At 39.9% G+C, this 24,314-nt stretch overlaps 1 protein-coding gene across 1 annotated transcript in view; it reads left to right on the top strand.

Annotated features, from left to right (window-relative positions):
- LOC114454232 (cullin-2) overlaps window positions 1-16,178 on the top strand; it is a 53,795-nt gene extending 37,617 nt beyond the window's left edge. Inside the window, exons 9-21 of the mRNA XM_028434540.1 lie at window positions 6,278-6,440; window positions 7,601-7,725; window positions 9,208-9,315; window positions 9,444-9,503; window positions 9,589-9,717; window positions 9,798-9,884; window positions 9,972-10,124; window positions 10,205-10,282; window positions 10,376-10,442; window positions 13,236-13,438; window positions 13,518-13,619; window positions 13,787-13,903; window positions 15,805-16,178. Of these exons, the coding sequence (XP_028290341.1) occupies window positions 6,278-6,440; window positions 7,601-7,725; window positions 9,208-9,315; window positions 9,444-9,503; window positions 9,589-9,717; window positions 9,798-9,884; window positions 9,972-10,124; window positions 10,205-10,282; window positions 10,376-10,442; window positions 13,236-13,438; window positions 13,518-13,619; window positions 13,787-13,903; window positions 15,805-15,936 (1,524 nt within the window). The 3' untranslated portion in view covers window positions 15,937-16,178. The remainder of the gene's footprint in view (window positions 1-6,277; window positions 6,441-7,600; window positions 7,726-9,207; window positions 9,316-9,443; window positions 9,504-9,588; window positions 9,718-9,797; window positions 9,885-9,971; window positions 10,125-10,204; window positions 10,283-10,375; window positions 10,443-13,235; window positions 13,439-13,517; window positions 13,620-13,786; window positions 13,904-15,804) is intronic.
- The last annotated feature ends 8,136 nt before the right edge of the window (window positions 16,179-24,314 follow it).

Below are 24,314 nucleotides of genomic sequence, written 5' to 3'. Positions count from 1 at the left end.
GAAACATGAGGGAACACGTGTAAGCATGAACGCCCGCGTCTAAAACTGAAGTTTGGAGTTTCTTTTTTTAAAAGAATTTAGAGACGACTTTTGGAGGAGGTGTCTTGGTTGATCATTGTGAGATCATATCGGTGATTGGTCAATTTCTCTGCTTTCAGCTTGTGGGTGTGTCTCAAGTGTGGGGTGATGTGGAATGACATAGACAACAGAGGGAGTTCCTAAACATGGAGAAATGCCTAATAATTAATTCCACATATTTCAAAACATCTTTTCAACATCATATCTTAATATATCATCTATTATGAAACAGTTAGATACCAGACACGGCTGAAAAATAGCATAGTACTTCATAAACCTGAATGTCAAAATTCATGTTAGGCTGTTTCTTTACCATATGGTTAACTGTAAATAACTTAAACTAAGCTTTGTTATGTTTTTTAGTATTTCAAGCATCTTTTAAATGATGAAACATTTTAAAAATAACATTCTGTTGGTTATTGAATTACCTGAAGAATGGCATAGGACAGACAATATTTGCTATTTAAATTTCTGCATGAACCATTCTAATAATGCTTTCTTTTGTGACTTTTCAAACAAGTACATGTTCTCATTTCAGCAGGAAACATTAAGCTGGTATTATTCCAACGTCCTGTGGGACCTCTGGTTTAGGTTCTGGAGGTGACAAAATCTGCAGGGGGTCGGAGCCCAGAGTTTGAAAACTTAGCATGTGAACATTGACTGATTGTTTCCTTTTGATCGTAATGTAACAGAGAGGTGATAAAAGGAGCAAAACTGTGCTTGGATTATCATGTTTCTTTGTTCAGACTTTAATTGGGAGAAGGTCCCATTGTGGGGCACGATTTCATTTCACAGTGAGAGATAGACCTTCTGACTTTGTTCAGTGGTGAGACTAGTATCTCAGTCAGAGTTCAACTTGGAGAATTTGATTCCCTACATCTGTTAAAAAAGACAACACTGGATGCCTCTATTCTGGTTAACTATAGACCAATCAGCAACCTTCCATTCATAGCCAAGATCATTGAGAAGGTGATCTTCAACCAACTGAGTCAATTTTTAACATTCAACAAAATATTTGATAAATTTCAGTCAGGTTTTTGTTCTCATCACAGCACAGAAACTGCTCTTATCAAAGTGATGAATGACAAAGGGTTGAACACTGATTCAGGAAAATTCTATTCTCATTCTATTGGATCTAAGTGCTGCATTTGACACTGTAGATCATACAATTTTGTTGCACAGATTGCAAAAGTAATGCAATGGTTTAAGTCCTACTTGGAGGAGCGAAGTTATTTTGTAAGCATTGGAAACTTTGAATCTGACAGATTACCAATGTCCTGTGGGGTTCCTCAGGGCTCTGTTCTTGGACCTCTTCTGTTTAGCCTTTATATGCTTCCTTTTGGACAAATTTTACGGAACTGTAAGGTTGATTATCAGAGCTACGCATATGACACACAACTATATCTATCACTGAACCCAGATGACTATGGTCCCATTGAGGTGTTGTGTGACTGCTTAGAAAATGTAAACTGGTGGATGAGTGAAAACTTCCTTCAACTAAACCATGACAAGATGGAGGTGATTGTCTTTGGTAACAAGGAAAAGAGGACTGCTATCAGCAAGTATCTTGAGTCTCGATCTTTAAAAGCTAAGTCAAAAACCTTGGTGTTCTGATTGACTCAGATCTGACATTCAGCGATCAGATCAAATCTATCACAAAAACAGCTTCTACCACCTAAAAAACATCTCCAGAGTGAAAGGTTTAATGACTCAGAAAGATCAGGAGAAACTGGTCCATGCTTTTATCTCCAGCAGACTGGACTATTGTAATGGTCTTCTGACAGGAATCCCCCAAAAGAGCATCAAACAGCTACAGCTGGTTCAGAACGCTGCAGCTCGGATCTTAACCAGAACAAAGTGATCAGAACACATTGCTCCAGTTTTAAAGTCTTTACACTGGCTCCCAGTCAGCCTCAGAATAGACTGTAAAGTGCTGCTGCTGGTTTATAAATCTGTGAATGGGTTTGGTTCAGAATACATCAGTGAGATGTTAGTCAGGTGTGAACCCAGCAGGTCTCTCAGATCTATGGACACAGGTCAGATAGTGGAGCCCAGAGCTCACAGATCTATGGACACAGGTCAGATCGTGGAGACCAGAGCTCACAGTAAACATGGTGATGCTATGTTTAGTTGTTATGCTGTAAAGAAGTGGAACAAACTGCCAGGAGTGCTGAAGTCAGCATCTCATGTGAACATTTTTAAATCAAAGTTAAAGGCACTATGGAGGTGTTTGTTGTAACTGCCGGCTTATTCTCAGTTAGTCATGCGCGTGTGGAGTTGTGCAATGTTGTACCCAAGTCTTTAAGACGCACAGGCTCTGTGACGTTTGTGTTTTAATGAGAGAACATATTTAATGTGACTTTCTTCCAGCAGCTCAGTCAGTTATAGGTCTGTACATTATTATTTAATGTATGAGTGTGCATTGTTTGGAATATCAGTGCTAAATAAATGATATCATATTTTTGATGTATTTATTCTTTGAAGCATTAATATTGATTGATTCAGTGTTTTAATTTTAGTGAGGTTAATACACATTCAGAGTCATAAATGCTATGGGACTAATAATTTCAATAATCATTTTATTAATTTATTTTGGTGTTTCGGTTTTCGGCCTTAGCTTTTTCGGTTTTTGGTTTAGGCTTATAATTTTTATTTCGGTGCATCCCTAATGTGTATAGGATGAAGGGGGGCGGGGGGTCACCAACATTATTTAAAATGGTTCATTCCGTGAGAGTCATGCATGCATACCCCAAATTAGAAAAGATTTTTGATTAAAGTTTGACCTGATTGTGGCGCTGTAGAAAAGATCATATCACCAAAACCAATGGGGTTCATACTCTTGTGGTCAATAATATTGTCAGTAAATTTGAGAAGATTTGGATTAAAACTGTTCAAGATAAATTCATTCTAATTTAAATGTTTGGCCTGATGGTGATGCTAGAGAACAAGTCAAGGTTTCATTATCAAAGGCTTATTTATGTATTCAACAAATAAACAAAGTGTTTGACACTAAACCTTGGTGAACAAAAATAAATTTCTGTAGTCAAAAATTTCTGGGGTCAGATTGACCCCAAGGGTAAAATGTGTTAATAATATTTGAGGATAATAGGAGGGTTGAGAGCGTTAAGTATTAGCGCTAATATCTCAGGTTAGCGTTACATACCACAGGGCAACCTTTGAAAGTCGCCCCCCTTTTCCTTCTATTTTTCATTTGTTTGACAGTGAGCCTTTTGATATGATTGAGTTTTCCTTCCAGCACGTAAACAGGTTCTGTCATTGAAGCCTTCCAGTCTACCAGAGCTGCCTGTTTGATGTGTTGCCTCGCTGTGAGATTTAGGGTAGGCTGATATATGATAGTAATAATAATAATACGTCAATTTTATATAGCACTTTTTGGATACTCAATGTCGCCTTGCAGAGTTAAGGGATTCTTCTTTCACTCCACACTTAGTGGTGGTAAGCTATTATTGTAGCCACAGCTGCCCAGGGGCAGACTAATGGAAGCAAGGCTGCCATAGTGCGCCATCGGCCCCTCCGACCACCACCAACACTCACTCACACACTACATTCATACTAGGCAATGTAGATGAAGTGTCTTGCCCAAGGACACAATGACAGATACCACTGGGATGACTGCCACCCCACTGTGGCACCTGGAATTCTCAGTGGTCTCCCATCCAACTACTGACCAGACCCAGCCTGGGATCTCACGAGATCTCACGAGATCGGGCAATTTGATAAGAAGCTTCGTCAGAACCAGACCCAGTTTACAGCTGCAGGAATGCAACATGTTGTCTGTTTCCATGATCACCGTTGTGTTAAAACGTGGGTTTTACAAACAAGTTGTTTAACACAAAATAAAGATGTCATTCATTTTCATTTATTGCATTTACATTAAATAACTTTACCAGCTGTAATGCTTTATATTGCTTAATCCGTCTACCTTTTATTTGTTTTTACTTTTTCCGAATGCGATTCCAAAGAGACTTTGAGCTTGTAGGATTTTGTAAGTTATTTTCTTACTTGATGCAGCTCTAATGGATGGGAACCCAGAATCCTTCATTTAAAAAAAATACAAACAGACATCATCATCTGTTGGCCAGAAACCAGTTGTTTATTTGTTTGTTTTAAAGTTGCAGCTATCGAATATTTTGGTCATGAAATATTTGATATATATATTCTACTTATACTTTTGTTTAATCAAAACACAATTTAAAAATACAACAGCAAGTAAGACTAATCACTTGATATTTTCAACCACTTTGTTTCCTTTTCAAGAAGAATTTTCTGACAAAAAACGGTCAGTAGTGAGCCCGCCTGTCCCGCCGAAACGTTTCCAGCTGGGTACACGATGGACTCCTTGGATTTATTGCTCGAGACCCGGATTTCAGAGCTGAATAGAAAATTGTGTTCAGCCTGCTGAAATCATATCGTTACTGTCATTTGACTCCCCAAGCCAGCAGTTCAAGGCCGGGTTATTTGTCCATTCTCCTGGATATTTTTGTCAAATGACACTCCGTCCCCCTCCTCCTCCTCCACACCACCACCACCTTGGAACTTTGTTTCTGAGTCAGATCTACCCAAGGTTGTTTCATGGGGTGAACTGTACAGAATGAAGCTTCTTTGGCCCCCAGTCCCCCTTCCTCCCACATAGTGGAAGCAGGAGTGGTGAGCGAGGCTCCTATAAGAGGCTGCACGCGCGCCCCCCTGCGGCTGGCTGCAATCCTCCCCTCCCCAAGTCCCCTCCCCCGACCATTTGTGCTATGTCCTCAAATTTTTGTTGTAATTGTGATTTTTTTACCTGTATGCTAAAGTGTTTTTCCTAGTCCTACACTGTGCTCCCCAAAGGGAACATAGTTTAGGACCTCTCTTTTTTCCCCTCTCCTTTCCTCCTGTTTTCCCAATTTTTATCTAAGATACGGGGCACCACCTTGTGGCCTGCAACCCACAGTACTCCTGCTCTTGTACGTCCATGTTATATGTGATAGTTTTTTTGTGTTTCTTGGAGAGATGTAACTGAAACTGAATCTGAAATAATAATAATAAACAACTTGGTTTCGAGGCAAAGACAATTCATCGATCATACTGTAATCAAGGTATTCGAGGAATCATTGCAGCCCTAGTGTTTTTGAACATCCAAGAACAAAAGAAGCATTTAAGTCTTCTTGACTCTTCTTTAGTCTTCTTGAAGTTTCTTGAAATTTCTTGAAGTCTTCAATTATAACCAATTACGCCAACTTTTTGTTTTTCGCTTTTTTCATCAGTTGTCTGACAAAAATCTTCTCCTAAGATGGTAGTTGATACAGTTGTCCCTCGTTTATCATGGGGATTACGTTCTAAAAATAACCCGCAATAGGCGAAATATGCGAAGTAGTCAGCTTTATTTTTCTATAATTATTATACATGTTTTAAGGCTGTGAAACCCATCACCCCACACTTGATACACTTTTCTCAGAGAGAAATTAACATTTCTCTCGTTTAAACACTCTCAATGTTCATACCTTCGTAGATTTTAAAACATAAACCTGTTTTCAAACATACAGCACTTCAGAGTCACACTGCTAGCGATCAGACATTGATGCCGAATGCATTCAGAGTCTTTGTTGACGATGACATCAGGCCGTCAACATGGACACTGGTCTGTTCACCCATTCATCCATGGAGTAGAAGCTGTGTGTGACCACCTGGAGCTGTATGACACAGCCTTTATGACCGGGACCGGACTAGGAAGGATTTGGCATGGAGGAGAATCAGCGAGGAGGTGGTAGCAGCAGGTAAAAGTTCTCTCTGTAGCACTGAGCTAGGATAGCATTAGCTGCTAATCACACCGGCTTTTTTTTACTGGTGGTTTATGTTTGTGAGAGGAGATAAAGGAGCACAGCTCCTCGCTTCAGCAGGCAGTGAAATTCACCAAGTTGGATGTGTTGCTGGTGGGTGAACGCAGCATTAGCCAATCAGGACGCAGAACACAATGCACGTTCATAAGCTGTGAAAAAATGCATCTAAAATTACATACACTGTAAAAAAAATCCGCTAAACAACGAGGCCGCGAAAGGTGAACCGCAATATAATGAGGGACTACTGTATACTTTACAAGATTGTTGTAAAGCACAGCTTGACGCTCTATAGACAACATTCTACTGATGTGAACAATGCTTGACTTTTTAATCCTCATCTCTTTCTCTTTTTCTTCTTTCAGGTTTTGGCGCGGTTGAAAGATGAAGAGGTGCGGTGTAGAAAGTATCTGCACCCTAGCTCCTATTCCAAAGTCATCCATGAATGCCAGCAGAGGATGGTGGCAGATCACCTTCAGTTCCTGCACGGGGAGTGTCAGAACATCATCCGACAGGAGAAGAGAGAGGGTCTGTACTCTGATCCTTTCTAGGTTTTTCTTTTATTTGTACCTTATTTGTTTCCTCAACATTCAATTCAATTCAACTTTATTTATAGGGCATTAATTACAACAATAGTAATCTCGTAGCACTTATCAGAATATAAAATTGTCAAGACAAAAAACAACAAATCCACCTGAACAAGCATCAGCTGCAGTGGGGAGAAAAAACTCCCTTTGACTGAAATAAATCTCCAGCAGAACCAGGTTCAGAGGTGGCAGCCATCTGCTTCGACTGGTTGAGGTTAGTGGACAGAAAGCGGAGAACAAAACAGGATAGAGAGATAGAACATCAGAGTGTCCCAGACTAATTGAGTCGTGAACCACAGATCAGGAACTGCCAGCTCCAGCGTCAAGACACATGAAACAGAAAAAAGAGAAGGGAGAGGAGGAGGCAGACTGCAGAAAAACATGATATGATAGGCCTGGAGTTTTCATAACTGATGAGTTTCATCTGATTTCATTGACAAATAAAGCTGTATCATCTGCATAGCAATGGCCATTTATATTATAGTTTCTAATCATGTTACCTAGTGGAAGCATATGTAATGTAAAGATTATTGGTCCTAAAACTGAACCTTGTGTAACTCCATGATTAACTCTGGTGTGTTCTGAGGAGAGATTATTAACCTGAACAAAGTGGGTTCTGTCTGATTTATAGTTTTTAAACCAACTTAGTGCTGTTTCTTTAATCCCCCTTTCCAGTCTCTGCAGCAATAAATTATGATCCACTGTATCAAAGGCTGCACTGAGATCTAAGAGGACCAAGACTAAGACCAACCCTCTGTCTGATGCTAAAAGGAGATCTCATTGTTTACTTTTACTAAGTCTCTGTGCTGTGATGGGCTATAAAGCCAGACTGAAAGTTCTTGTATAAATTGTTCCTATATAGATGGTCACATAGTTGACCTGCAAAGATTTTTTCAAGGGTTTTTGAAACAAGAGGAAGTTTGGATATTGGCCTATAATTGGACAAATCACTTGAATCTTGGGTAGTAGACTTTTCAAGCAGAAGATAATTACAGCTGTCTTAAAAGCTTGTGGCACATCAAATGTTACTGGAGATGTGGATGTAAATGTGTTGCATTAGCTTCATGCTTTTGTGTTTGTGTGATTTTCTTCTTTCTTCAGACATGGCTAACATGTACACACTGTTACGGGCTGTGTCTAATGGGTTGCCTCACATGATTCAGGAGCTGCAGGTCCATATCCACAACGAGGGCATTCGAGGGACCAGTAACCTCTCTCAGGAAAATGTTAGTCAACCCACACATTCAACAGCTTGTTGGCACGAAAGTAGCAGAACATTTCTGGTAAATTTTCATGAAAACTTAGGGTTGGGAACTTTGGGAATATTCAAAAATCTGGACTTTTCAAGGTAATTGTTAATTGAAATTAACCAGAAATTGCGAGTAATTTTAAATCACTGTATCATACCAAATAAATATTAACATCCATTCAAAATATAACATTTTAACAAGGGTTGCAAAATTCTGTGAATGTAAAAAGCTGGAAACTTTCTTTTGGAATAATGGGAAAATTTCTAAAATGAAAGTTAGCCCTTAAGAAGAATGTTAAATATAGTTAGGAAAATATATTTTAGCATTGTTATCAGTTATTTAAATTATTTGTAGTTTCTGGTTAGTTGGCAGAATTTTCAGCCCTTTGCAATCGTATTTGTCATTAAACAGTATTTTTATCCAGGCTTTTTAACTCATGGAGTGCCATTCATACAGGGGACTGGACTTAGATAAGCAAACTGCTTCTCTCGTCTCCTTTTTCGGCATGTACAAAAAAAAAAAATTTGTAAATGTGAAAGTGAATGTAACCATGTCCAAAATAAACTGAATAAATAAATAAATAAAATAAAAAAAAATTCACGTCTATAGACGTGAATTGTGTTTTTCGGCTGGTGTTAATAGGAGACAGTGTGACAAAGCTCTCCGGGGAATGTCTAACTTGTTCCATGCTGTAGTGACCAACTGGTTACATGTAGGTGGCAGCGGCGCACCTTTGGATGAGAGATCACCCGTTATGGGCAGAGCTCATAACGGGTGGAAAAGGAAAAGAGCTTACGAGACAGAAAATGGCACTACAGGAGTTAATGTTGAAGTTCCCAGCAGCTCACAGCAGCGCACACTCGACCAGAGCATGTGTGGGACCTGAGTGGACTATTGAGTGTGGCGATGGTGACAACGATAAAAAATTGGCCAAGCGGTGAGACTTGGCATGTCCGGGATGAGAAGGAAGTTGCGTGTTTGGGAACTAAAGGGGAGAGACTTGGAGGAATGCCAAAATACAGTAACAGTAACAAATACAGTTCAACTCTTACATAGATAGCAAAATAATAATAATTTAGCCATCAAAAGCCCAGTCTCAGTGTTGTTTTTGTAGTTTTATAGAAGGAAACCAATGTCGAGGTGTCCCTAAAGCAAAAAAAAAAAGACTTTTTTTGTCATAAACTGGTGCTTTGTGTGAAACTTGCCTTTATTCAACTGCGGATTACAGAAGAACGAAACAAGCGAGAAACAAGAATTGAGATTGTCATAGTACAAAATATTCTGTGGGTCTTTAAAAATCAGTCAAAATGCTCTAAAGCGGCTGACACTGAGGGGGTTGAATTTTTTTTAAATGGCTGGCACTGAAAGAGTTAAACATGGGGTTCAATATTTTCCCATGTTTAGATTCTTAAGGAAATTTTGCTTTTCTGCTGCAGCTTTGTCTTTTTCTCTCAATAGATGCCAACCCTGTTTGTGGAGTCAGTGCTGGAGGTCCACAGTAAATTTGTTCAGCTTATTAACACGGTTCTTAATGGAGATCAGCACTTCATGAGTGCACTTGATAAGGTAATGATTTCACTGTTAAACTCTTAGTTTGAAAGGCTCTGTTCATAGACAAACATTGGTTTTTGCTATGTTTCATCATCTGTTTCAGTTTTGATTATTTTATAAAAATAACTTTTTTATTTCCTTAGGCTTTGACATCTGTGGTAAACTTCAAAGAGCCCAAGTCCATCTGCAAGGCCCCTGAACTGGTTAGTACACAAACACATGGGAACAAGGATTGGATTTGAAACAGTGTCGTGTCAAGGTCATGTCCCTCCTGGTGTTTTTGTCCAGCTGGCGAAATATTGTGACAATCTGCTGAAGAAGTCGGCAAAAGGAATGACGGAGAACGAGGTGGAAGACAAGCTAACCAGCTTCATCACAGTGTTTAAGTACATAGATGACAAAGATATATTTCAGAAGGTAATGAGAACCCTAATGACTACAGGACATGTTTGGTTCTGTGGAAGTAAAATCCTCTTGTTTTCTCAATGTCTTTGCAGTTTTATGCTAGAATGCTGGCTAAGCGGTTAATACATGGTTTATCATTGTCAATGGATTCAGAAGAAGCCATGATCAACAAACTAAAGGTAAACAAGTTTTTTTCTTTGCTTTTCCTTGTTTGTTTGCTTTATTTCCTTTTAAATTTCTCCTCACTCTCCTCTTCCTTCCTGCAGCAAGCTTGTGGCTATGAGTTTACCAGCAAACTGCACAGAATGTACACAGATATGAGCGTAAGCGCGGACCTCAACAACAAGTTCAACAATTTTATCAAGACCCAGGAGACAGTGGTGGACCTAGGAATCAGCTTTCAGATCTACGTATTACAGGTCTGTGAGAGAGAGACTTTCACCGTTTTTTTTTTTTTCTTATTCTAATATTTTGTTTTTGTCCTCTTGTGGTTTCACAGGCTGGTGCGTGGCCTCTCACACACATCCCTTCGTCCACATTCGCCATCCCCCAGGAGCTGGAGAAGAGCGTGCAGATGGTGAGTCGCACAGCTGTGTAGCAGAGATGAGAGCTGCTCAACGAAAAGTCATGTGATTATGGGCTAAACTTTACTTTTATCTGTGTTTTACAGTTTGAGCTCTTCTATAATCAGCACTTCAGTGGGAGAAAGCTGACCTGGCTACACTATCTTTGCACAGGTAATAAATTCATCAGCAAAATGGCTTTGATGCGTTTACCAAAACATCCATTCATCTTCTGTTGCTTAATTGTAGTCGGGTTGCAGGGCAGCGTCCTTAGCGGGGGCGCCCAGACTTCCCTCTTCCCAGGGTGACTATATCTATAGGCTATTATACCGGACCCCCTCAGCGCGCTGGTTTGCTCCTAGGAATTTTGTCCATACATTTTATGAACAGAATCATTGCCAAAGGGCAGCCCTGGCGGAGTTTAACCCTCACTGGAAACAGGTTCGACCTAATGCCTTTGTCACAGTCTGAGTTTACCTCCTACTAAGATTGATTATGAGCATGATGATTGAAAAATTTGCCTTTTTTTTAGGTAAAAAACTAGAAAATACTGTATTATTTTCTTTTTATTTTTCATTGTCAAAAGAATCCCTTGATAAACTATTCAAAACAATGCAATTTAACTCAAAATAAATCTTGAATGAAATAAATAAAGTAATAATACAAATGAAGACGAAGCCTATTAATTTAAATTCTGGTTCTATAGTAAACAATGCAAAACTGCATAATAGTTATTTTTCTTTTTAAAAGTGCAACTGAAAATGTATTTTGTACCACTGTATTTACATCAGATATTTGTTTGGACCAGCAGAGGGCGCTGGTAACCCAGTGTTCGGTTGGGATGCAGCTATTTTGTGCAGTGAAGAAGAGGTGCTATGCTAGCAGACAGAGCTAATAGAAAAACGTGACTTTTACAGATATTCTCGTAATATTACAGATATTCTTTGCTAAAGGGGTAAGGAATCATTTATGAACATGTGTGAGAGTCTAAGGCGGCCAGAAAGAAAGTAGTAGCAGATTCCGCCCACCGCCTCAGCATTTGGACAAGAGAAGGATAAATATATAGCGCTGTTTAAAAAAAGTACTGCAATTCAATTTTCAGAAAATCGATATAAACCGTGATACCTATGAATCGATTTTTAACTGCCTTACGATTAATTGTTACAAGTATTCATATAAATCTGATCATGACAATCATATTTTTTTATCAAGTGGTCGATTTTTTTTTTAATCAATGGTTGACTAACGTGATGTTTAAATCTATACAGCAATCTCTGTGCATGGCTAATCCAGCACGGGTACATCTCAGTACATAACAGTCACGTATTGAGTTTGTAAGAGAATCTCAGTACGGAGGTAAACTCAGACCGTGACACCGGCAATGCAAACCAAGCTCAGACTCCGGTCTTATAGGGAACAGACAGGCTGTATCAGCTGCTCCGATACCCCTTACCCGGAGAACCCTCCAGGGATCCGAGAGGGACATGGTGAAATTCCTTCTCCAAGTCCACAATATGCATGTGTACTGGTTAGGCAAATTTTCATGCACCCTCAAGGACCCTACTGAGGGTGTAGAGCTGGTCCACAGTTCCGCGGTCAGGGTGAAAACCACATTGCCCCTCCTGAATCCGAGGTTTGACTATTCAACCAACCCTCCTCTCCAGTACCCTTGAATAGACCTTACCAGGGAAGCTGAGAAGTATAGTTGGACCACTGGAAGGCGTGTTGGTGGGATTGAGGAGGTCTTCGAAGTATTCCCACCACTGATCCACAATGTCTCGAGTCGAGTGTTGACAGTGCCTCGCTTGCCCCGTTTTGAGACGCTGGATGGTGGTCCAGAATCTCTTAGAAGCCATCCGGAAATCATTCTCCATGGCCCCACCATACTCCTCCCATGTCTGGGTTTTTGCATCGGTGACTGCCGTGGCTGCACTCTGCTTGGCCCAACGGTATCTGTCTGCAGCCTCCGGAGTCCCACAGGCAAAGAAGGCCCGATAGGACTCATTCTTTAGCTTGAAAGCATCCCTCACCCCGGTGTCCACCAGTGGGTATCGTATTAGATGTTGCCGCCACAAGAGGCACCAACTACCCTACAGCCATAGTACTGGTTGGTCGCCTCAACAACAGGGGTACGGTACATGGCCAACCCGGACTTAAAGTCCCCTGCCTCCCCCAAGACATGGTCAAACCAAACGTTCCTAACAGACCCTCACAATATGTTTGGGTCTGCCAGGTCTAAACGGCATCCTTCCCGCCCATTGCATCCATCTCACCACCAGCTGGTAATTGGTTGACAGCTCCGACCCTCTCTTCACCTAAGTCTCAATCATCAAACTGTGGCCTAGGGTGTCCTCAGCACATGTGGACACCCTTATGCCTGAACATGGTGCTTGTTATGGACAATCTGTGATGAGCAAAAGAAGTCCAATAACAAAAGCACCGCTCAGGTTCCGATCCTTTATCTAGTCTAAACTTCTCAACCTCACACACAAGCTGGGGCTCCTTCCCCACCAGCTTCTGTAGGCGGGAAATGGATCGCCAAGGTTTCCGCTTGGAATACCGCTCGATCCACATCTCACCGGCCCCATACGATCCCTCCTGCAGGGTGGGCACACTTTATCCTTTCGGTCTGTGCCTGGTCGTTGCCTATGGGCAGAGACCTGGCCACCAGGCGCCTGCCCTCGAGCCTACCAGGACACTACCAGCGGAATTAAACCCTTGACAACATAATTCCCAGGTCCATTTGGGTACCTCCACTATGTGAAGGTGGCAGTTCATGGGGAGTTTTACTAAAACAAATTGTAAACTTCCCCAATGAAGTCAAAAAATTGCTGTAAAATTACACTTCAAAACAAATCAAACACAATTTTTCACTGAGATAAGAGAACATAAAATGACCCATTCACATGACGCTCAATGACTGTTTTAGTCTCACGGTGCTGTTTTTTTTTAATATATTTTGTTTAGGTGAGGTGAAGATGAATTATCTGTCCAAGCCTTATGTTGCCATGGTAACCACCTACCAGATGGCCATACTGTTGGCGTTCAACAACAGCCTGACAGTGAGCTACAAGGAGCTCCAAGATGGCACACAGATCAACGAGAAGGAGCTACAGAAAACCATCAAGTCCCTCCTGGACATCAAGATGCTCAGTCACGATTCTGAGAAGGTCTCCCATCAACAGCAATCACTGCATGAGAATTTCCCCTCATAGGATGAACGCAGAATAACTTTGTGTTTGCTCACAGGAGGAGATTGAAGCGGAGTCTTCGTTTTCACTAAATATGAGTTTCACCAGTAAGAGGACAAAGTTTAAGATCACAACATCGATGCAGAAAGACACTCCACAGGTCAGAGAAATTATAAGACCTTCATCATTATCCTTAAAGCTTTAGATAGAGAGTGTGTGTGTGTGTGTGTGTGGGTGTGTGTGTGTGTGTGTGTGTGTGTGTGTGTGTGTGTGTGTGTGTGTGTGTGTGAATATAGATTCCTGTTCACATATCTGCCTAATATTTAGGAAATGGAGCAGACAAGATGTGCAGTAGATGACGACCGCAAAATGTATTTACAAGCTGCTATTGTGAGAATTATGAAAGCTCGCAAAGTGCTTCGACACAACGCCCTGATCCAAGAGGTGAGCAATAGTAAAAGCCTTTACAATACACATTCTCTACATTTAGTGCATTTATTTAGAGTCATCATAAAGATTTTGTAGGAATATGCTTTGTTTGTTAGATTTTTTTAAAGAATAAATCATGTTCATATTCAGACTGCATTTCTGTTGGTGATTAACCTCCGCTAAGAGAGTGAAGGGCGGATTCACTAAAGGGGTATTAAAACGTGTGCAAACATTACTCCACGCGCTAATAAGGGGTATAAATCCCAAGAAATCAGGAAATCCACAATCCATTTAGCCCATTTCCCTCTGATGAATATGTAATGTAAGCGGATCTCATAAGGGGTGCAAAAAAATGGGAGGGGGAAATGCAAATAAATAAATGCAGTGAGCGCAATGCAATTCATCAAATCTGGAACTGTTTGCGGTGACTGTTCCTGCGATGAAAATAGTACGACTTACAGGCAGGTATAAACTCGCACACAGAGATCATAGCTGCAGTGAATGTTGACATAATACAGAGCGGAGAGGAAAAAAAGGCTCTATTTCACCTTTCGAGTATAAGAAAATAATTTAAATGAAACAATAGTCAATATTAACAGCCACTGAAAGAGAAAATGCAGAGTAAAGTGTGTGTGTGAGGGAGAGAAACAGCTGAACGCCTCAGGCACTGCATGTGGTGTCTGTGTCTGCTGTGGTGCAGAGTGGGTTTCTTGGAAGGTTCCTTGGAGGGGCGTAATTCTCCGTCCAGATTCAGCTGTTCTGCCTAAGGTTTTATACGAGTTCCACTTGTCCCAGTTCATTAAGCTGCGCTCTCTTACCACCTCTATGCCACTATGCTACTGTATGTCTGGTTAAGATTTTGGCAGAGTACATCCAGCGCACACAGTCTTATAGATAGACTGATGAGCTTTCTTCTCCTTTGACACCAGGAAATTGGGCACACCCCTGGCAAAATCTCGGATGTCCCTGTGCATATGTGCGCTCGGGGGGGTGCCTGTCCTGTCCAGAGGTCGGGCACATTCAGCTCGTGGCTACCTCATGGGCTTGTGGCAGGGTGCCTTCCTGACTGCCATTTTTGCAGCAGCCACATGGTCATCTGAGTCCACCTCTGTTAGAATTTATCGACTAAATATAGCCGCCAGTCCCTCCTTTGCAGAGCAAGTGCTGGCCGTGGCTCGTCGCTAGATAACTGGACAAAGAGCAGGCCTCTGCCGATGTGTGGGGTCTTCCTTGTGACTTACTTGTCATCTCCAGTCTTCTTTAACGGTGTTATCCTTTGCCTCTTGCGGGTCCTTAATCAGGGTTCGTTGGGTCTTTCTGACCTAAGAAGTGCCTCTGCCTTTCAAGCTTGGCCCTTGCGTCTGGCAGGGCCTCACCTGATTGGTATGTTAATAGTGTACATTTGTAGATAGTTCGTCCGTCACATATCGGTGTATTGGGTTATGGGCTGCACCGTCTCCTCATGGGGTATCTTAAAGAGTTACCCCATGGATAAGAAATATGTAACTGGGTGAAGAGATTGTCTCGAGACGATAGAGAACGTATGGTTACATTGTAACCGTGGTTCTCTGAGTGAAGAGTGTTTTTATATTTCCAAATAAAAGAAAAACTTAATGAAAACTTGTTCTAAAAATATAAGTTTGTATTTGGAACATGTTTGCCCTTTGTAGAAATGTACTGACTTGATGACAAACACACGTTATTGTTTTCATTGGGTTTTTGTGTTTTATTGTGAAAGAGATTTGTTTTTGCAGCCCATTGGTATCAATATGTACCACTAACAATAGTTAGTTGACAATTTTCTGATTTTAAAATCAGTATATCTAACAAATGTGAGAATTCTCCCATTTTCTGAGAGAACATAATCTAGTGTAATACTTGTATTGATTTGTTTCTTCCAATCATTTTTTTTTCAGGTCATCAATCAGTCCAAAGCCAGGTTCAACCCAAGTGTGAGCATGATAAAGAAGTGCATCGAGGTGCTAATCGACAAACAATATCTAGAAAGAAGTCAGACCTCAGCAGACGAGTACAGCTACGTGGCGTAGGCTTCGCAGATGACACAGAAAAAATGAAAACAAGTCGTAATAACATCAATGACACGTTGCTGGCTAGACAAGCTTTCTTTTCTCATGTTTGCAGTTGTGTGTTTTATTTTCTTTTTTGTTAAATATGCTGAAATTAGGAAATCCATTGTAATAAAATTTCAAATGTAAAGAAATAAGTGGACATACATGTTCCTGCTCCTTGTCCAATAAATGAATAAAAACACTGAAGGGTTTTATGTAAAGGTTGGTCATGTCTTTTCATTTTAGTAATACATAGTAACACAGGCTGCCTCAACCAGAGGCTCAGGTAAGACGGGGAGAACTTACCACACCGCAGCGCATCTATACACATCCATCGTAGCTTGCGAGAAGGGAGAAAGGTGTTGAGCTCTCATCTTCCCCCTGAGAGGCTACAGAGGCAGAAGGCTGCAAGCCTCAAGCTGGGGTGATGAAGACTTCATCTTCTTCATCCGGATCGGAGAGGAGTGTCTGTCCTCCACCCCGCTGTCTTATCACAAGGATATCCTCCTCGTGTGGGAAGATGTCAGCAAGGTCAAGCTGGGAGCCCCCAGCTGGAACCATGAGCAGCCCCAGTGCTGTTTTCTCTTCCACCACTGGGGCGGGGATGCCGTGAGGAGGTAAGAAGGGGTCCTCTCCGGAGAGGCTCGCCTGACACGCCAGCCTCCTGTGGAGGCTTTTTGTGTTTCTGGTCTTTGGAGAGAGCAGACGTGTTTTCATTCGCTCCGATAACACGACCTTGGCTACAGCTGAACAGTCTGAAAAATTGGGCCCAAGACTGAAGGAAAATGGTGAAAAAACCGCAGGGAGGCCCTTCAGAACCCAATTCGGTTTTGGAAGAGGTCAAGGAGATGATATGCGAGGGTCTACGAAACCTATCTGCCGAGAGAAAGTCGTTGGAAAAGATGCTGGAAAACTCACTGGAAAACCTACAAAGCGAAGCAAAGGTACTGAAAGAAAAGAATAAAAGAAATGCTGAAGAGATAAAACTGTTGAACGCCAGGGTTGAACAGCTGGAACAAAAGGAATGAGAGAAAGATGTCATCATCACAGGCCTAAAGATAAAACCCAGGAGTTACGCGAGTGACGAAGAAACAAAATCGATTGAACAACAGGTCATTGACTACCTGGAGTCGAAGGACATTGTCCTGAACCCTGACAACATCAACTCCTGCCATCTCCTGCCAAAGAAAAATGATAACAGAGCTGTAAAAATAACCTTCACGAATATGAAATTCAAAGGAGAACTACTGAAGCAAGGAAGAAAGCTGAAGGAAATGAAGGTTTTTATTAATGAAAGCCTGACAAAAAAAATGCAAGCATCGCATGGAAGGCACGCCAAATAAAAAAAGGAGGAAAGATTCTAAAGACGTGGACAAGGAACTGCAGGATTTACATCACACCACTGGGAGAAGAGAACGGAAAACCAATCCTCATCAAAACGATGAAAGACGGGAAAATACGAAGGATCCACCTAAACAACATTACTGATGGTAATCATGGATATGGACCCAGATCTATATAAACACTGGAAACAAAACTCAGACTGTGATTATTTTACGGAGACTGAATTAAATGTGGAAACCAAGAGTAAAAAAGGTATGTCATTTATTAATTTCAATTGCTAGGTGGTGGGGTGATTAAGGATTACAATAAATTTAAATTCAAAGTGTTTATTGTCATATGTGCAGTTAGAAACACGTTTTCCTGTACAATGAAATTACTACCTTGCTTATGAACTAAGATATAATAATGTGTTTATACAAGTTAAATCTAACAGTGGAAAATACAACACTGCTAATAGAACTAACAACAACTGGATTAACCTTGATGTAGAGACAAAACAATCTGCAAACTTGTGTGTCCAAAAGAGACATTCCCGAGTGGTGACATTATGGATGAAAAGGGAAAAACCTTCCAAACACCTTCGAAAGAGGAACTATTCTTGAACTGGAGGAACGCTAACAACGTCTGGCAGGGAACAAGGCCAACACGAACAACGATAGAGAGGAGGAGGAATAAAAAAAAAAAAAAAAGACAACACTGACTACAGATGAGAATACACAAAAAAGGACTGTTCAGAACAACTCAAGAATGTTTGACCAGAGAGACATGTAAACTCATGTAAATTTGCGATGGTAAAACGGGACGGGACCCAGATAAGCAAACTGCTTCTCTCGTCTCCTTTTTTGGCATGTACAAAAAAAAAAAAAAAAAAGTGAATTTAACCATGTCGGAAATAAACTGAATAAATAATAAATAACACCGCGCAGTGCCGACTTGAGCTGGGTGAGTCGACGGTAAGCTGGGCCATTTGTATAGCATGCCAATACAAATTCGAGACAGTATCAAGAGAAAAGCTATATTTTTATTATGTAGGTGGAGAAACGCTCATTAGTTGTTTACAAGAAAAAAATCAATGGGGCGATTTTCGTTATTTCAACAATGGCACATAACATTCGGCAGAGGTCGCCGTACTCCTGAACAAATGTAATGCAGATATAATAGAAACTTCAATGTGGTGATGACGGGAGGTGTATTATACTTGTCATTATAGGTGCAGTCTGCAACTCTCAGATCCCTCTTTGTCCCTCCCTCCCCCAAGCTCTCTTGCCCTGCCTCCAAACTTTCCAAAGTCCCTCCATCAGAAGAGCTAACAAGCTAATGGTAGTCTAACATGTTCTGTTAAAAGCATGTTACTGCAGTGCTTCTCTCTCAATGTGCACACACCTCAGCAGCAGCAACAACACAGTGTCACAGCAGCTCACACGGAGGCTGCTGCGCGCACATGAACAACACATGCACTACAGAGTTCTAGTGTAACAATTATAAATCAAACATAATGTAAATCAAGCAGTAGTAATTACCTTTCAAGCAGAAAAGTCACTAATTCCATCTTCTGCTCCTCCAGACCATACACTGTGAAAAAAAAAAAAAAAAAAAAAGACGGCACTCTAGCTCTGGAAAAGGGCAGGGACTGTGAGCAACAGCTGTCAGACAGCCCAGTAAACACAAGCCTGGCTCTGATTGGTTCTTTTTGCTCGGTCGTGGTGCATTCTGGCAATCTGCCAAAGGCAGCAGGGGGCGGGGCTCAATGAGCCTGTTTTTACACACTAACTACGAGTTTGCTATAAAGCTGTCCTTACATAGTGACAGCTTTAGCAAATCTGACAAAAAGTCACTTTTAAGAGTTGCAGACTGCGCCTTTAAATGAAAAAAGCTGCAAACTAAATAGGATGCTATACTGATCATAGGAGGGGACTTCAATGACGCCCCAGATGATGTTCTTGACAGATTACCACCGAGAGCTACACAGCGAACAAGATTTAAATGCACCTCCTTTATATCAGAACAGCTGACTGTTGGACGCATGGCGCTTCTTAAATCTTCAAACCACTGAATTTACATAGACCAACTCAAGTAGATCTTTACAATCACGCATAGACTTAAGGTTCACATCTCATCAATGTATCCAATACATTCCTGAAATCAATCATTGTTATGCTCCACTATCTGACCATAAAATAACGATTTCACTGGGCGGCACATGCCCGTAGGGAAATCGGTGGGGAACCGGAGGGTCGCCGGTTCAAGTTCCGGTGCGGACCAAAAAACGGAAATTGTCCTGGTAGCTGGAGAGGTGCCAGGGCACTTCTTAAGCACTGCCCAGGTGCCCTTGAGCAAGACACCGAACCCCAACACTGCTCCCTTCATTGTAAAGCGACTTTGAGTACCCAGAAAAGCGCTATATAAAATGGTTGTAAAATAATAAGGCACAGAGGGTAACTGCAGCAAAAATATATGTGGCTACTGGAAATGTAATAGTTTATTGAAATATTAAATATTTTGTGATTTTGTAAAACACCTAACAGGAGAGGCAGGGATGTCGCACCATATTTTGGGCCCTGGGTACAATCCATAATATTGGGTCCCAGCTGTAAGTTAAGTACACTATTTTTCCCGCCCAAGTACTATGCTAGTGTAACCCATGTGAACTAGAGGCCAACTTCCTGCCATGGTTTTATTGTGATGAGCCCGCGCTACACCTTTAAAGTTCCTGGCTCCTCCCCCTTCACTCTTGTTTGCTCCACTGAATGCTGTGATGGCTGCTCTCACTGTGGCGTCTGCATGGTCGGCTTACTGATTGAAAATCACCACTGAAACAAAACCTTCATAAGAAATACCTGGATGAACATCTTCTATAACCTAGATCTCTCCACTCACCGGTGAGTCGTTTCACATTGTACTTCAATGTGTTTCACTAAGTATTTTGCGGATTTGTGGTGTACGAGACTCCATTGAAATTCCTGCAAAATTAAGCCAACATTAGCTGCGGAACACACATGGTCAGTCTGACCATTTGCACTTTTATTTAAGTAATCCTTTTATTTTCTAATTTATAATCAAAGCCAAATTGTTAAATGAATAGTATTATAGTAAGATAATACTTCGCTTTTTGTAGTTTTGATTGATTTTGACCATTTCTGTTACTTTTTGAAAGAAATGCCCATTCGGCTATGTGGTCTTGAATAGGCTTTGACCTACTAAATGAAATGATCTGTTGTGCTACAACAATGATTTATTTGAAGAATCTATTTAAAACATGCATGTTTAATTTATATGATATGACAGCTTTACAGCTAATGATGTTGATTTAAAAGTGCACTTTATTCCCTTTGATCTCTGAATATATAGAATGAAGCTTCAATATGATTTACCTTGATATGGATTTTTCTGCTATGATTTATAGCATTTATTTATAACTGTTTATTTATTTAACAATGACAAATTGTTTAAATGTGCTAAGGTGAATGTATTTTCTGTTTTAAAATGTACTTAAGTTAATTCCTTTTTGACTGATTGTTGTTGGCCTTGTTTTATAGGTCAGGTTTTTATGTTAGTCGTGGATCACCTACCACTCTCGACCACTAGATGGCGAGCCACCACCCAACCACCGCTGCATCGCGGTAGGAATATTTGATCTTTTTGTTTCCTCGGACACTCAGACCTAATACGTGGATTATACCCTGGGGACCTTTTCTGTTTTGTAATTTTTTTCCCCCAATGCGAAAGAACTTTGCAAAACCCTTCGCTTTCCAACTTAGCGAAATCAAACAAACTGAACTGAACTCACCAAAGGAAATGAACCTTGAACTGAACTTTGACTACAAGTTTTGAAAGAAGAAAATATTGTCTTTGTTTTGTAATTGTATTTTGTTTGTTTGTTTATTGCCTATACCTGATTATTAATAACAACTAATAATATATATCAATATAAATTGACTCCAAATATCTTTACTATATATAATATCTTTAATATACATATACTAAAACGAAATCCTTGTGTCTGTGTCCAATTATTCACACACTTTGGCTCTACAGCCGAACCTATTTCTGTTGACCTTTTTCGCAGTCAGTTCCTGAGCCCTAGTGTGTTATTTATTTGTTACACTAGTATTTTTGCATTATTATACATGTTTTCTTTTTTCTTCACATTAACCCAGAGGTTACCAACCTTTTTTGGGTTGGGACACTCTGGCCACCTACTTAGGACTTTGAGGCATCAAAATTTAGTCGTAAAAAAAAATAATCATATATATATATATATTAAAAACGTATTTCTAATCAAGATTTGATGTCCAAAAGGAATGTTCCAGCATTTATATGTGCGAGTGCATGTAGTTAATTTCAAACGAAATGCTGTGTGTTTTAAAGCTCACCTCTGAAGAATTGAGTAAGCAGTTGATTTCCCTCTTTTTCACCTCCTTTATTTCTTTGCGTTTTGGGACAGTTTTTATATATATATATATATATATATATATATATATATATATATATATATATATATATAAAACAGGTCTCCAGGGTGCGATGTACTTACAACAGAATTCTATCTGCATTTTTGGGAAATCATTGAAAAACCTTTATTGAATCTGTTCAACAATTGTATAATCAAGGAATAAATGTATTCTAGCATGAAACAAGGTGTCATATGTCTCATTCCAAAACCAGGTAAAGATCCACAATTAATCAAAAATTGGAGACCTATTACTCTGCTTAACACTGACTAATACTTGCCCAAATTCTTGCAAAACGTATCAAAAGCTATCTACATGAATTTATGAATGAAAGTCATTAAATACTAATACATATTAAATAAACCATTAAATATTATCTTAAATAACTTTTAGCAGTACAAATTTTTTTTTAATATTGAACTTTTTTGAACCCAAACAAATTGTGACAGTGACGTCATGAACCAGAACCGGAAGTACCACGTTCAATAGTGAAAAAGGCCCGCAATCTTAAAATTAAAATGATCGTTTTGCAACACCAAATTAATCCAAAATAACGGATGCACACACTTGGGGTATGTGGAAGCCATTGACAAAGTTTCAGGTCGGGGAGATATTCGCTACACACACACACGCAGAACTCTCTTGCTTTTATAGAGCGATTGGAAATAGACGGGATAATAATAGGGGAAGATGGTGGGAAAGGGGAGTGAAACATGGGAGTTTCCCGGCCAAAACGGGAAACTTGACAGCTATGTCTCTGACGTTTATAACAAATCAAACCTTTTGAAAATTGAGCAAATAAGGGTTATTTAAATAGTACATGTACCATTGACACCGATATAATGAGCGGGGCCAGCTGTCTAAGGTAAGATGGCTGCCACTTTGCTACGTCGCTCCCTGTTGTTTAACTGCACAGGGAAGTCATCTAGTTTTTATATATATCGATAATCTGGCCATAGACAGTGAAAATAATGGATGTGACGTCCTCCATAGTTCCCACCTAACATTCTTGAAGCCATTATACAGCGCTTAGGAGTGCAGCCATCTTGCAAATTTGACATAATTTGGAGCCAGTCTGTACAGTTGGGTCCTGTGGGAGGAGCCCTGGTAACAGGCCCCGCCCATTTAGCATAGTGCCCAATCATCGGTTGTCAGTCATCGTAATATATGATGTCAAATCTCGTATTTCAACCAAAAATAACTTATTTAAAAACAAACCACAGAATAATGAGCACCTGAACACAATGTAGGGTGATAATAACTAATGATCACAGCAGAGTTTAGGTTTGGAAAAAAAAAATATGTGACAAGTATTTTAACTTTACAGTTTGACCCAAATCCCATCTGTTATCATGGAGGAGGCGGGATTTATGACTTATACTGCAGCCAGCCAGCAGGGGGTATGTAAAATGGATCCCAAAATCTAATAAATTAAAAATCAAGATTCTGCAGGGACTGATATGTCACTTATAGCTTTTATATAATCAGTGTCGTACATATTTATTTATATGTAGAAATACAAACGAGAGCACAATAATGATTAAATTACTAATTTTCCCGCCTAAAATCTGTGGCCAAACTGCTCCATATTTGGCTCCTAAAATAAAATGAGTTTGACACTCCTGGCATAGATTGTTCTTTGAAGATTACATACTATAGTGTAAAATGGGCGTGTCTTAACTGCCCTATGAGCCCCACCCATAATCAGTGAATTTTATGAAGCCAAAACCTCCTTAGAGTTTGATTGCTCTTTAAAAGTTGATTACAAGTGTAGAGCTCTTAATGTGAAAGGCCAGATGAGGAAGTTGGTGTTCTCTGTCAACAATAAAGCAATTTGAACTTTAGAAAGATGGTTTATTTCATTCATAATATGAAAGTAGCATCCCTAGGAATAAGGTTCATGTTTGAAAAAGATGTTACTAATAATAAAATACAGATAATGCAATTAGTTTCCGGGTGTCAGTTTATGATCTCACACCCGACCAATAGGTGGCAGTGATGCGCCATGAGGAAATAACCATTGCACAGAAGATAAAAGCCACGCTGCTTTTGCAACAACTAATCCCATCCAATCTGTGAGTACAGAACTAAAATGTAATGAGATTACTCACAAAGCTTAGTTTACTTTTTGCATTGATCTTTTCATAAACTTCAGTGTTTCTTTAGTAAGTGCTACTAGTCTTGCATGTGATGGTCAACTTAATTAACAATGACAATAGAAAGCAATGGCAAGAAGTACTATGAACACGATAGCACGTAGCGCATACTTAAAATTAATCCATGCTGCTTTAAAATAAAGATATGAACTTGAATATATATATATATATATATATACATTTTTTTTTTTTTTTTACTCAAAAATGTCTATGCAAAAAGTAAACTTATCAATGACAATATATGCAACTGTTTACTCAAATGAAACTGTTTACTCAAAAAAAGCTTGAACCAAATTTCACAATTTATTTTATTTTATGAACAACATTTTTACATCAGTGAGTAAAGACTTCAACATTTTGGTGAACTATTGGCTATTCCTCTATTGAAATAAAGTGCTGTGCAGCA

This window comes from Gouania willdenowi, chromosome 20, assembly GCF_900634775.1.
Source record: "Gouania willdenowi chromosome 20, fGouWil2.1, whole genome shotgun sequence".
Lineage (NCBI taxonomy): Eukaryota > Metazoa > Chordata > Actinopteri > Blenniiformes > Gobiesocidae > Gouania > Gouania willdenowi.
The sequence above is the reverse complement of the archived record's forward strand: the minus strand, read 5'-3'. Positions and strand labels throughout refer to the sequence as shown.